At 41.9% G+C, this 11023-nt stretch overlaps 1 protein-coding gene across 2 annotated transcripts in view; it reads right to left on the bottom strand.

Annotated features, from left to right (window-relative positions):
- The window catches only part of CEP126 (centrosomal protein 126), a 69440-nt gene extending 60277 nt beyond the window's left edge, over nucleotides 1-9163 (bottom strand). For both annotated transcript variants that reach the window (XM_075198779.1, XM_075198780.1), the window contains exons 1-2: nucleotides 7956-9163; nucleotides 4478-4597 (exon numbers count right to left, since the gene is read on the bottom strand). In XM_075198779.1, coding sequence (XP_075054880.1) covers nucleotides 4478-4597; nucleotides 7956-7984 — 149 coding nt within the window. In that variant the 5' untranslated portion in view covers nucleotides 7985-9163. The remainder of the gene's footprint in view (nucleotides 1-4477; nucleotides 4598-7955) is intronic.
- Between the last annotated feature and the right edge of the window lie 1860 nt (nucleotides 9164-11023).

Raw genomic sequence — 11023 nt, 5'->3', positions numbered from 1 at the left:
TAACCCGCTCTTCAAGCAGGTTATTTCTGATGGAAATAAAATCCATTGTTTTACACTGGATAACCCCATGGGGTATATTTACTTTGAAAAAGTGAAGATGTCGCCTATAGCAACCAATCAGATTCTAGCTGTCATTTTGTAGAATGTACTAAATAAATAACTACAATCTGATTGGTTGCTATAGGCAACATCTCCACTTTTTCAAACCCGCAGTTTAGTAAATATACCCCATGTGTTGTAACTCTCTATGGTCTAGAAGAGAATGACACTGACATTAAACCATGCTGTAGTTCTATTTTTATTTTTTGTTGTTTATATTTAAAAAAGCAACCAATAAAAATTATTTAAAAAGAATTCACCGTTTTATAAGTCCAGCTTTCTCTTTTTGCTTTTCAGCTATGTATTTATATCATCAGGTGGAATTATGTTTGTTGCTCATAACAACGGTGTGTCGTATTCAGTGCAATAATAATAAAAAAAAACCTCTAATACGAATACATGGCTGAAAAGCACAGAAGGAACACAACAAGAGGAAATCAATGTTATTGACAAGTGTCACTTCAATAAATTATGTCATCTAAATGTAGAACCAACACACGTAATATATATTTTCTATAAATTAAATAAATTATTTATAGGTAAATTTGAGTAGTTCAAAGCACCTATTTGTTATCATTATGCATGTCTGTGTATCCAGACTTGAAGTGGGCAGGGATAGGCTTATTGTACTCTGTTTATAAATGAAGGGTTACTTTGGCACTCACCCACAGAAGGATTTATCCAACAGACAAACTCAATGCTTTATCCCTTCACTGCCAGCACTGTAGGAGGTAATGTTACCTCCAGAAACTTACTGCACCTCTGTAAATCATTCACATGCAATGGGAATGACATAGATTATACACCAGCAGCGTCTGTGATACATGACCACAGATTAAAAACCTCAAAGCTTCTTAAAAGGTTAAAAAGGGGGGCGGTTATTTATCCGTTCATGGTAATTTGCATTCACCGTAACTCCAAAATAGTGATATATTGTTGAGTACCCTTTGCCTATACTTGATGAACCACTAGGGGGAACCTAAAAATAGAATAAACAGCATTTTAGGTCTGTTTGGTTCATCGAGTATAGACAATAGACCTCTTTTTTTCAGGTCTGTTTAATGTGCGTTAACTGGAAGAGCAATGCACATGGGGAGGATGTATACAGTCGTCAGCAATGGAGCATGTGCCCTGGCCGAAGAGGTCATCTCAGGGCAGGATTTATGTGTTTGTATATATATTTGTGTGTTGTGTGTCTGTCTGTATGTATGTATGTATTATATATACACCGAGCAGCCACAACATTAAAACCACTGACAAGTGAAGTGAATAAAATTGATTTTCTCAATACAATGGCACCTGTCAAGGAGTGGGATATATTAGGCAGCAAGTGAACAGTCAATTCTTGAAGTTGATGTATTGGAAGCAGGAAAATGGGAAAGTGTAAGGATCTGAGCCACTTTGACAAGGACCAAATTGTGATGGCTAGATGACTGGGTCAGAGCATCTTTAAAACAACAGGCCTTGTGGGGTGTTCCTGGTATGCACTGGTTAGTACAAAATGTGGTCCAAAAAAAAAAACACCGGTGAACCGGCGAATAGGTCATGGACGCTGAAGACTCGCTGACACGCGTGGACAGTGAAGGCTAGTGCATCTGAATCAGTCCCACAGAAGAGCTACTGTGGCACAAATTGATGAAAAAGTTAATGTTGGCTATGATAGAAAGGTGTCAGAACACACAGTACATCACAGTTTGCTGCATATGGGGCTGCGTAGCCACAGACCGATCAGAGTGCCCATGCTGCCCCTTGTCCACCGGCGAAAGCGCCTATAATGGGCATGTGAGCGCCACAACTGGACCATGGAGCAATGGAAGAAGGTGGCCTGGTCTGATGAATCACATTTTCTTTTACATTATGTGAAAGGCTGGTTGAGTGCGTGTCATTTACCTGTGGAAGAGATGGCACCAGGATGCACTATGAGAATAAGGAAAGCCGGCGGAGGCAGTGTGATGCTCTGGGCAATGTTCTGCTGGGAAATCCTGGCATTCATGTGGATGTTACTTTGGCACGTACCACCTAAACATTGTTGCAGACCAAGTACACCCAATCATGGTATCTGTATTCCCTGATGGCAGTGGCTTCTTTCAGCAGGATAATGCACTCTGCCCCACTGTAAAAATAGTTTGAGGAACATGATAAAGAATATAAGGTGTTGACTTGGCCTCCAAATTCTCCAGATCTCAATCCGATCGGGCAGCTGTGGGATGTGCTAGAAAAACAAGTTTGAGGCCCCACCTCACAACTTACAGGAGCTGCTGCTAACGTCTTGGAGCCAGATACCACAGGACACTTTCAGAGATCTTGTGGAGTCCATACCTAGAAGGTTCAGAGTTGTTTTGGCTGCACAAAGGGGACCTACACAATATTAGGCAGGTGGTTTTAATGTTGTGACTGATGGCTGTAGATATTTATTTATATATACGGTATATTCAGATATAGATATGTAGAAGAGGATGAGCTGTTTGCGAGCTGGAATCCCTTGAGCGGCTGCTGCCGCCAGGGCTTGATTATCTTGGTCAGTAGCATGAAACAGCTAAGTTTAGATGGTGATGTGAAACAGCCATGTAAGTGGTGTTGTTGGGTTTTTACATTGGCACCTATATGATTAACCAGTACTTATACCATTTATTGTATTAATAAATAAATGTATTTCTTTATTTTATTTATTTATAAATTCTACTAAAACTAATATATTTAACTCCAGCCATCAAACTTTTGCTCCTTTACAGATCTCCAGACTCAGGAGATCTCTGGATATATAGTAGTGGTATAGTGTATATATATATATGAGGTATAGTATATATATATATATATGTATAATATATATGAATGGGTGTGTGTGTGATTTTATATATATGTGCGAACCAGTATATTACCTAGGGCCCCATTAGGTCTTAAACCAGCGTGGGATCAGGGCACCAGCATGAAGTGTTCACACGGCCTAAACAGTGGTTAATCTAGGGCTCAATCAGGTGAGAAGATATCAGCATCCAATCACAGACTAACCTTCATCCTCCAATCACAGACTAACCTCCATCCTCCAATCACAGACTAACCTCCATCCTCCAATCACAGACTAACCTCCACCCTCCAATCACAGACTAACCTCCATCCTCCAATCACTGACTGTGTGAATGTCTAGGACTCTGTGATAATAGAATTACTAAGGTAGAACTTACTACCATCACAGGGGCAAACGCAGGATTTGTAGAGAGGTGTTTCCACACCACGCCATCAGTGGGCGTGACCAGCATGCATGGGGGTGTAGCTATAATATTAGTCAGTGCTCGGCTGCTCTCCAACTCTTCCTATCCCCATAATATACATGGGTAATGCTGCGTGCACTACTGTTAGGTGCACGCAGCTCTCCCTTTTCAAACCGAGCCGTGTGAAGGGGGGGCAGGGTCCAGCCAACTCAATTATACAGTGCCCCAGGCTTGGAGGGGGGTTTCCACACACTAGGAAACCCCCTCCTCGGTTTGCCTATGCATCAGGTATGCTGCATTCAGCCACCAAGCTGTTTAATGCTCCCCACTGATTTATTGCCTATGTAAGGGCTTGTGCACACAGGCATTGTCAGCACGGTGACACAGTGGTCAGCACTGCTGCCTCACAGACAAAAGACAATGGACTTGTTCTGACCAGGGCCCTATCTGTGTGACAATTGTATGTTCTCCCCATGTTTGCATGCCTTTCCTCCAGTTTTCTCCCACAGTCTAAAAACATATTAGTAGGTTAATTGGCTGCTTAGAAATTTTGTACGTGCTTGTGTGGTAGATAATTTAGATGGTAATATCCAATGGGGCAGAAACTGGAGTCTGAAATATTCTTTTTGAACCTCTGCATAATATGGTGACGTTATATAAATATACAATAATAATTAAATATCAGTCCCACATTCTGGGTTTTGGGTTTCTGTTTTAAAAGAAAGACAGAGGGGAAATGGATAATAGAATAGAGATAATTGATCTTTATGTAGAGCATACAGGTGCAAAATGAGACCCATTGAATGTGTAGGATGAGACTCAAAGACCATCAGCTCCGAGCTGCTGGAAAATTCAAATTCATTGATGGCGTGAAAAGGCCCTAAAAATGTGCGTCTTGTCCACACCTTAATACTCTCACTGCCCAAAGTGCGGCTAGTCTATAGCCCCCACTCTGCTCAACTCCTCCCCTTTGGCCTGTGCAAAAGTCTGATCCTCCGCAAACCTATAACAGAAACCTAGGCGCACTTCTACACATCCGGCATATGGCGGGACCTAAGTTGATTTTTATGTTTCTAAAAGCTTATCGACATTACTAGCTAAAAACATAATATAACCAAGACAAAACAAACAGCTAAAACTTTGTTCATCAAAAATATAACATGACTTACTTTCTTCGCCGATTTGTCTCCACTGACAATTTTTGAGCACGTTGTCTATATATTTTTTGATCTTCCAGCAGAGCTTGGCGTTCTTCTTCTAAATCTATTTCGAACTGTGTTTTATGATTTCTTGCAATAACACAAAGTTAAGGATTATACTTAAATGGACCTGTAACCACATACATGAAACCCCATACATGGTTCAATTCCAACCAGGGCACCATCCATGAGGATTTTCTATGTTATTCCATTGTTTGAATGGGTTTCCTCCAGATGCTCCAATTTTCTCTCAAAGTTCAAACAACATACTACTAGGTGTGCGTGTAGAGAATTTAGACTGTAAGCTCCACAGGAGCAGGGGCTGACGGGAATGATTAAACATTATCTTCAAAGTGCTGATTAATATGCTGACACTATCTAAATAAAGGTTAATAATAACAGATGATTGAACACATACGTATTACTTCTGCACATATAATTATTCAATTTCAGTTATTAAAATGCTTTGAGCAGATCCCAGTACAGAGCAAATAGTTATTTGATTAAACAACTATGAATTCCTTAGAGATTCACTAACAATGAGGTTTATGCAAGAGAAAAACGTCCTCAAATATGATTTTCATTGAGCTGCATGGAAATATTTCAGTGTGTGAGAGACATATAATCAAATCCAATCAAAAGTATACAATCAGATATAATTCAGATTGAAATATTTGAAATTATTTTATCTTAATGCAAAACAATTGTTCAGTGTATATGTGGCATAATTGTACAATTCTTTAGTTCAGTGCACATGTTCTTCTGGGGTAAACCTGTGCATCTTTCACAAAAATGTTGGACTCCATTTATAAGGCACACTGGATGTTCACCGCAGAATGCCATGGTTGTGCACCAGTTTGCCTACATCAGTGATGGGTAACATTAAGTTCCTGGAGAGCAACAAGAGTGGCCCTCCAGACTTCAAAGGGGCCACAAAGAGGAAGGAAAGAGGACAGTGTACACCCATCTCCTTTGGGTATGCCATGTGACCTCCCAGCACTGTGCAGAGGAAGTCATGTGACACAGAAGTTAGATGTCCCGTTCTAATAAGATCAGGACCAGACGGCTGAGCGGTGGCACAAGCGGCACATGGGCCATCTGTTGCTCAGCGCTAGCCTAGATGACTTATCCAGCAGCGCTCTGAAAACTTTAAGTTGGAAAAAGGAAAACTCACACAAGTCTAATCTCCTATCCCTTTAGAACCACTCTTTTCATTAAATTAAACTTTCATGTTATTCTCCTAAAATGCTTGTCTTAGCCTCACATTCTATCACCTAGAAAACTAGTGCAAAATGCATCCCATTTAAATTGCAGATCTCTGCCAGCTCCAACCTGGTGCAAAATATAAATAGTTTTGTGGATTGAAAATGAACAAGCACCCTTCTACTCAGCAAGGGTGGTCTCTATAAATGCACCCTCTTCACCCCTTTATCTCCTGTCAATAATCTATCTCTGCAAAAAGAAATCTATTTTTCACAAAACCAGGCGTACTTGGTGGAAACGTGGTCGCGCAGCAACACTATAGAGATTGCGTAGTGCACCTCAGCCATTTTTGTGTTTCTTAAATCAGGACCATTATATAAGCCACAGCTGATATAATGGTTACTATTGATGGATGAATGTCTATAGCTCACAGGACAATTGTTACACTTACTATTTACTAAGCTAACAAGGATTTATGGCACAAACTGGCATTTTTCCTGGAGAGGGGGTGAAGGGAATACTGGGTGCACGGCCCGCATCACAATGTCATTTCACTGATATTTCTTCAGGTAAAAGCAGAATCCCAACAGAAGCCAAAAAAAAAAAAAAACCCATGGACTAACAGCCGGATAAAACAACACTTTCTCAGGGCAGATATGGGATATAAACACCCAATGTGCTGTGAGAAAGTATGGTTTGATCATGTGAAATAGTTGTTGGTCCAGGGATTTTATTGATCCTGGCCTGTTCTGTTGAATTGTGATGCTGCTTTTATCTGAATAAAGATCTATGAAAATAAAGTGTAGGTGGCACGCACCTATTTCCTTTAATCTATTTCAACAACAGGTCTGCAATATCCTCTGTGTCAGCGGTGGAAGTAGGGGTGTATACGGTGGTACGCCATACCGCCACTTCTCCTATAGCCTTCATTGTACAACTATCAAACTCCATTCACTTACAGTCTCATTACATTTTTCATACCAACACTTCGACCACTGCTCTGTAAGATGTTTGGCATAACTTACAGAGCACACATTGCCTACATCAGTGATAGGCAACAGGCGGCCGTCCAAACCTTAACCTGTAGCCACCAGCTCATTCCTACTTTATTGTCAGATTTGTTTCTTATAGCTCATAGTTGCCTACTCTCCCGGAATGTCCGGGAGACTCCCGAATTTTTGGGAGTTCTCCTGGACTCCCGAGAGAGCAGGCAAAAATCCAGGATCCAGCTGTCGCCGTTGTTGAAGATGGTGGGGGCGGGGCGAAATGCTGCATTGTGGCCCCTACTGCGATTGGCTAAAATGCCTAAGCTTGAAAGGGGCGGGGCCTAACAAGCGCACCACGTGTGGCCACGCCCCCCTCGACGGACCCCCTCCCGGACAGCTGCCTTCAAAAGTAGGCAAGTATGTTATAGCTTGTAACACTTATCTAAAGTATCTGCTGATCCAGTATTACAGATAGGTGTCTGTCTTTGATTACATGTATTGTTTTAACTTATTACTGAGAATGTGATGCCCTTGCGGCACATGCGGTCCCTGAAGTGTATGATGCTGCCCATCACTGGACTACAGAGAATGGAAGCTGCCATTTATGGTCTTAGACAATATTCATGTGAATGCATTTACTAAGAACTATCCTTAGAGAGGAATAGAACAGCGACCCAGGGTGGTCTTGGGACCCTCCTGATGCAAGGCCTGCAATCACACCAAGTGACCATTGGTACAGAGTGAGTGTTCACCAAAGGGTTTAATAAACCTTAGTTTTCTGAGAGTTTGAAACACTCTGAAAGCACCCTCAGTGCAATATACAGTGAGTGTTGTCACCCATGACTCCGAGACATTAGTGTATTATGGAGAATTGTATATTGTTTCCCTAAGATTACCAAATAAGAGGTTTTGCAGGAAGTGCCTAACTCTCTTTTACTCAGCAAATACTACCATACAAATGTTTTTAAAATCAGGTATTTTTAATGTAAAAGACATAAAGGGCAGGTGGAAAAAGTTTTTAGAGTATCCATGACAACATGCATAATTACAGGAAACAGCCATAAATTAGAGGACATTAATGAAAGTTCAAAACTATAAATCTCTATGCAGCTACAATAGCATAATTATATATAATGATTTACTTTACCAGTGACATTCAAAATTACATTACAACTAACATTTATACACACAGATATTTATTCACATTTTTGGAAGACTAAGAACCCAGTAAAACTGATTATTCATGATGAAAAGGATACGAGTAGGTTTTGGTCCGTTGGTCCTGCATTCTTATTTCTATCAACAGCTTAACAGAAGGGTGTAAAGTTATCTCATCTCTTCCACAGTCACACAAATTTTAACAACTCCAAGGAAGAGCAAGTGGCTGAGGCTGTCATGGGTCAGTAAGTTCAGGGTATGTTCTCTGGAAATCAATGTGGCTTGAGGTATATAAGGTTACAGTACAGGGCACTGAGATTAATAAAAGGTTAAAGTGCAAGTTAGATAGGATGGAGATAAAGCAATATCAGTGAGGTGGTTTAGTATAATGAAATGATAATTGGTAAAAGTAACAGAATAGTAGGGACAAAGTGAGCTCAATGTTGAGGTAACGTAAAACTTGACAATGGTTCTGTAAGGTAATTAATGTCAGTGATGTGTTGCGGAAATTGCAAGTCAGAAGCGTTAATGAAGTGTCAATGTGATAAAAACGACACTGTGGATGTGTTAATGAGTGTACATGACATTCAGGTGAGAGTCTGATGACATTGCCACTTTAACAGTGAACCAAAACTAACATGAGTCTGTGACACATATATGAGAAGGGGTTTAAGTGACAGGAGTGAAGAATGTAAGGGGTACAAAATATTAAGGAGCCAATGTGTAAAGGTCAGACAAATGTAACTGTCACTAGAGATCAGTGAGGGGTTATAGTATACAGGGATATGGATCAGTGAGGGGATTATAGTATATAGGGGTAGGGATCAGTGAGGGGATTATAGTATATAGGGGTAGGGATCAGTGAGGGGATTATAGTATACAGGGATAGGGATCAGTGAGGGTATTATAGTATATAGGGGTAGGGATCAGTGAGAGGATTATAGTATACAGGGGTTGGGATCAGTGAGGGGATTATAGTATATAGGGGTAGGGATCAGTGAGGGGATTATAGTATATAGGGATCAGTGAGAGGATTATAGTATATAGAGGTAGGGATCAGTGAGAGGATTATAGTACAGAGGGGTAGGGATCAGTGAGGGGGTTATAGTACATAGATATAGGGATCAGTGAGAGGATTATAGTACAGAGGGGTAGGGATCAGTGAGGGGATTATAGTACACAGTGGTAGGGATCAGTGAGGGGGTTATAGTACATAGATATAGGGATCAGTGAGAGGATTATAGTATACAGAGGTAGGGATCAGTGAGGGGATTATAGTATATTGGGGTAAGGATCAGTGAGGGGGTTATAGTACATAGATATAGGGAACAGTGAGAGGATTATAGTACAGAGGGGTAGGGATCAGTGAGGGGGTTATAGTACATAGATATAGGGATCAGTGAGAGGATTATAGTACAGAGGGGTAGGGATCAGTGAGGGGATTATAGTACAGAGGGGTAGGGATCAGTGAGGGGATTATAGTATATTGGGGTAGGGATCAGTGAGGGGGTTATAGTACATAGATATAGGGAACAGTGAGAGGATTATAGTACAGAGGGGTAGGGATCAGTGAGGGGGTTATAGTACATAGATATAGGGATCAGTGAGAGGATTATAGTACAGAGGGGTAGGGATCAGTGAGAGGATTATAGTACAGAGGGGTAGGGATCAGTGAGGGGATTATAGTACACAGGGGTAGGGATCAGTGAGGGGGTTATAGTACATAGATATAGGGAACAGTGAGGGAATTATAGTATACAGAGGTGGGGATCAGTGAGGGGATTATAGTATATAGGGGTAGGGATCAGTGAGAGGATTATAGTACAGAGGGGTAGGGATCAGTGAGAGGATTACAGTATATAGGGGCACACAGCGATAGTACAGAGTTAGGGTCAGTAAGTCACAGCACCCCTCCAGTCCATGGTATGACACCGGTCAGTGTGCGGTCTCCAGTGGTCCTGTATCTCCGCTCAGGCTGTCCCCGGTATCATGTACCTGTCAGTGTGTTCTCTCCATCTTGTTGCCTGGGGACCTAGCTTCGGTTGCCAGGCACAGCGAGGCTCCGCCCAGCCACTGACGTCATGTCCGAGCCGAGGCCCCGCCCCCCGCTGGAGAGGAGTGAGGTGATCACGTGTGTGGCCGCGAGCCGCGCTGTAATGTTATGTCCGTAGTACAGGTGACTGATGTACAGACACACGTGACCCGGCCCTGCCAGCACCTGGGCAGTGTGTGTGTGTGTGTGTGTGTCACATAGGTCACATGACACCAGGGCGGGAATCTCCTCAGTCTGTGAACAACGTTGTAAAGTCTCCTCGTACTTAATGTACTTCAATGTCCCTCGCAGATACATTGGGACACACTACTGTCCAGGCTGGGGGTGGAAACAAACTACCTGCAGTTTGCTTAATTAGCCATTGTTAATTATTGAAGTCTCAGATAGAACCATAAATTGAAACACATTCTGGTTTATGTTGCCTAATGTCATATATACCAATACCACTATTACCCTGACAGCATCTACTGAGCCAAATACAAGAAAAGGGGATGTTACTGTTATTTTTTTTCATTGCACTGCTTATTGTTTATATATAGTGCATATAATACGCATCTCCATGTGCAGTGTCTTTATACCAGGGAAATACTCTGCTCCTTTCACATTAACTATACTGGGCCACAACCTGTGTCCTCTTTGAGTGAAGTCTATAGCCTCTTGCAGGGATCCCCTGGTGAAGTCCAGTGGGGGTTTTAGACTCATTGGCAGTGTATTTGGTTGTACCAATCCCGCCTGGGATTACTCAATCAGCTCTCTATTCACTTTGAACTATTCGATGATTCATTTTTTTATGTAAAGGACCAGTGTAGCATTCATCATCTCGCTGCTTTCTGGTCAGTCCCTGACGGGGGCTTCTCCCATCTGGGAGCAAGATGTCCCTCTCCTCCAGGACACTCCATTCATCAGTGCCTTCCGGAGGTTCTTTGACAAACCAGTAAGAGTCGCATCAGCGGCATCCTCCATCCTCTGGCTCCAGCAAAGAACCTCAACAGTAGAAGAGTATGTCGTCCAATATCGGACTCCGTCCTTTGAGTTGACATGGAACAACAAAGCCCTCCGAGCCATCTTTGGAAAGGATTGGCAGATCACATCAAGGAGGCCCTAACATCTAGAGAC

Source organism: Mixophyes fleayi, chromosome 2, assembly GCF_038048845.1.
Source record: "Mixophyes fleayi isolate aMixFle1 chromosome 2, aMixFle1.hap1, whole genome shotgun sequence".
NCBI lineage: Eukaryota > Metazoa > Chordata > Amphibia > Anura > Limnodynastidae > Mixophyes > Mixophyes fleayi.
This window is presented reverse-complemented; position numbering and strand designations above follow the sequence as displayed.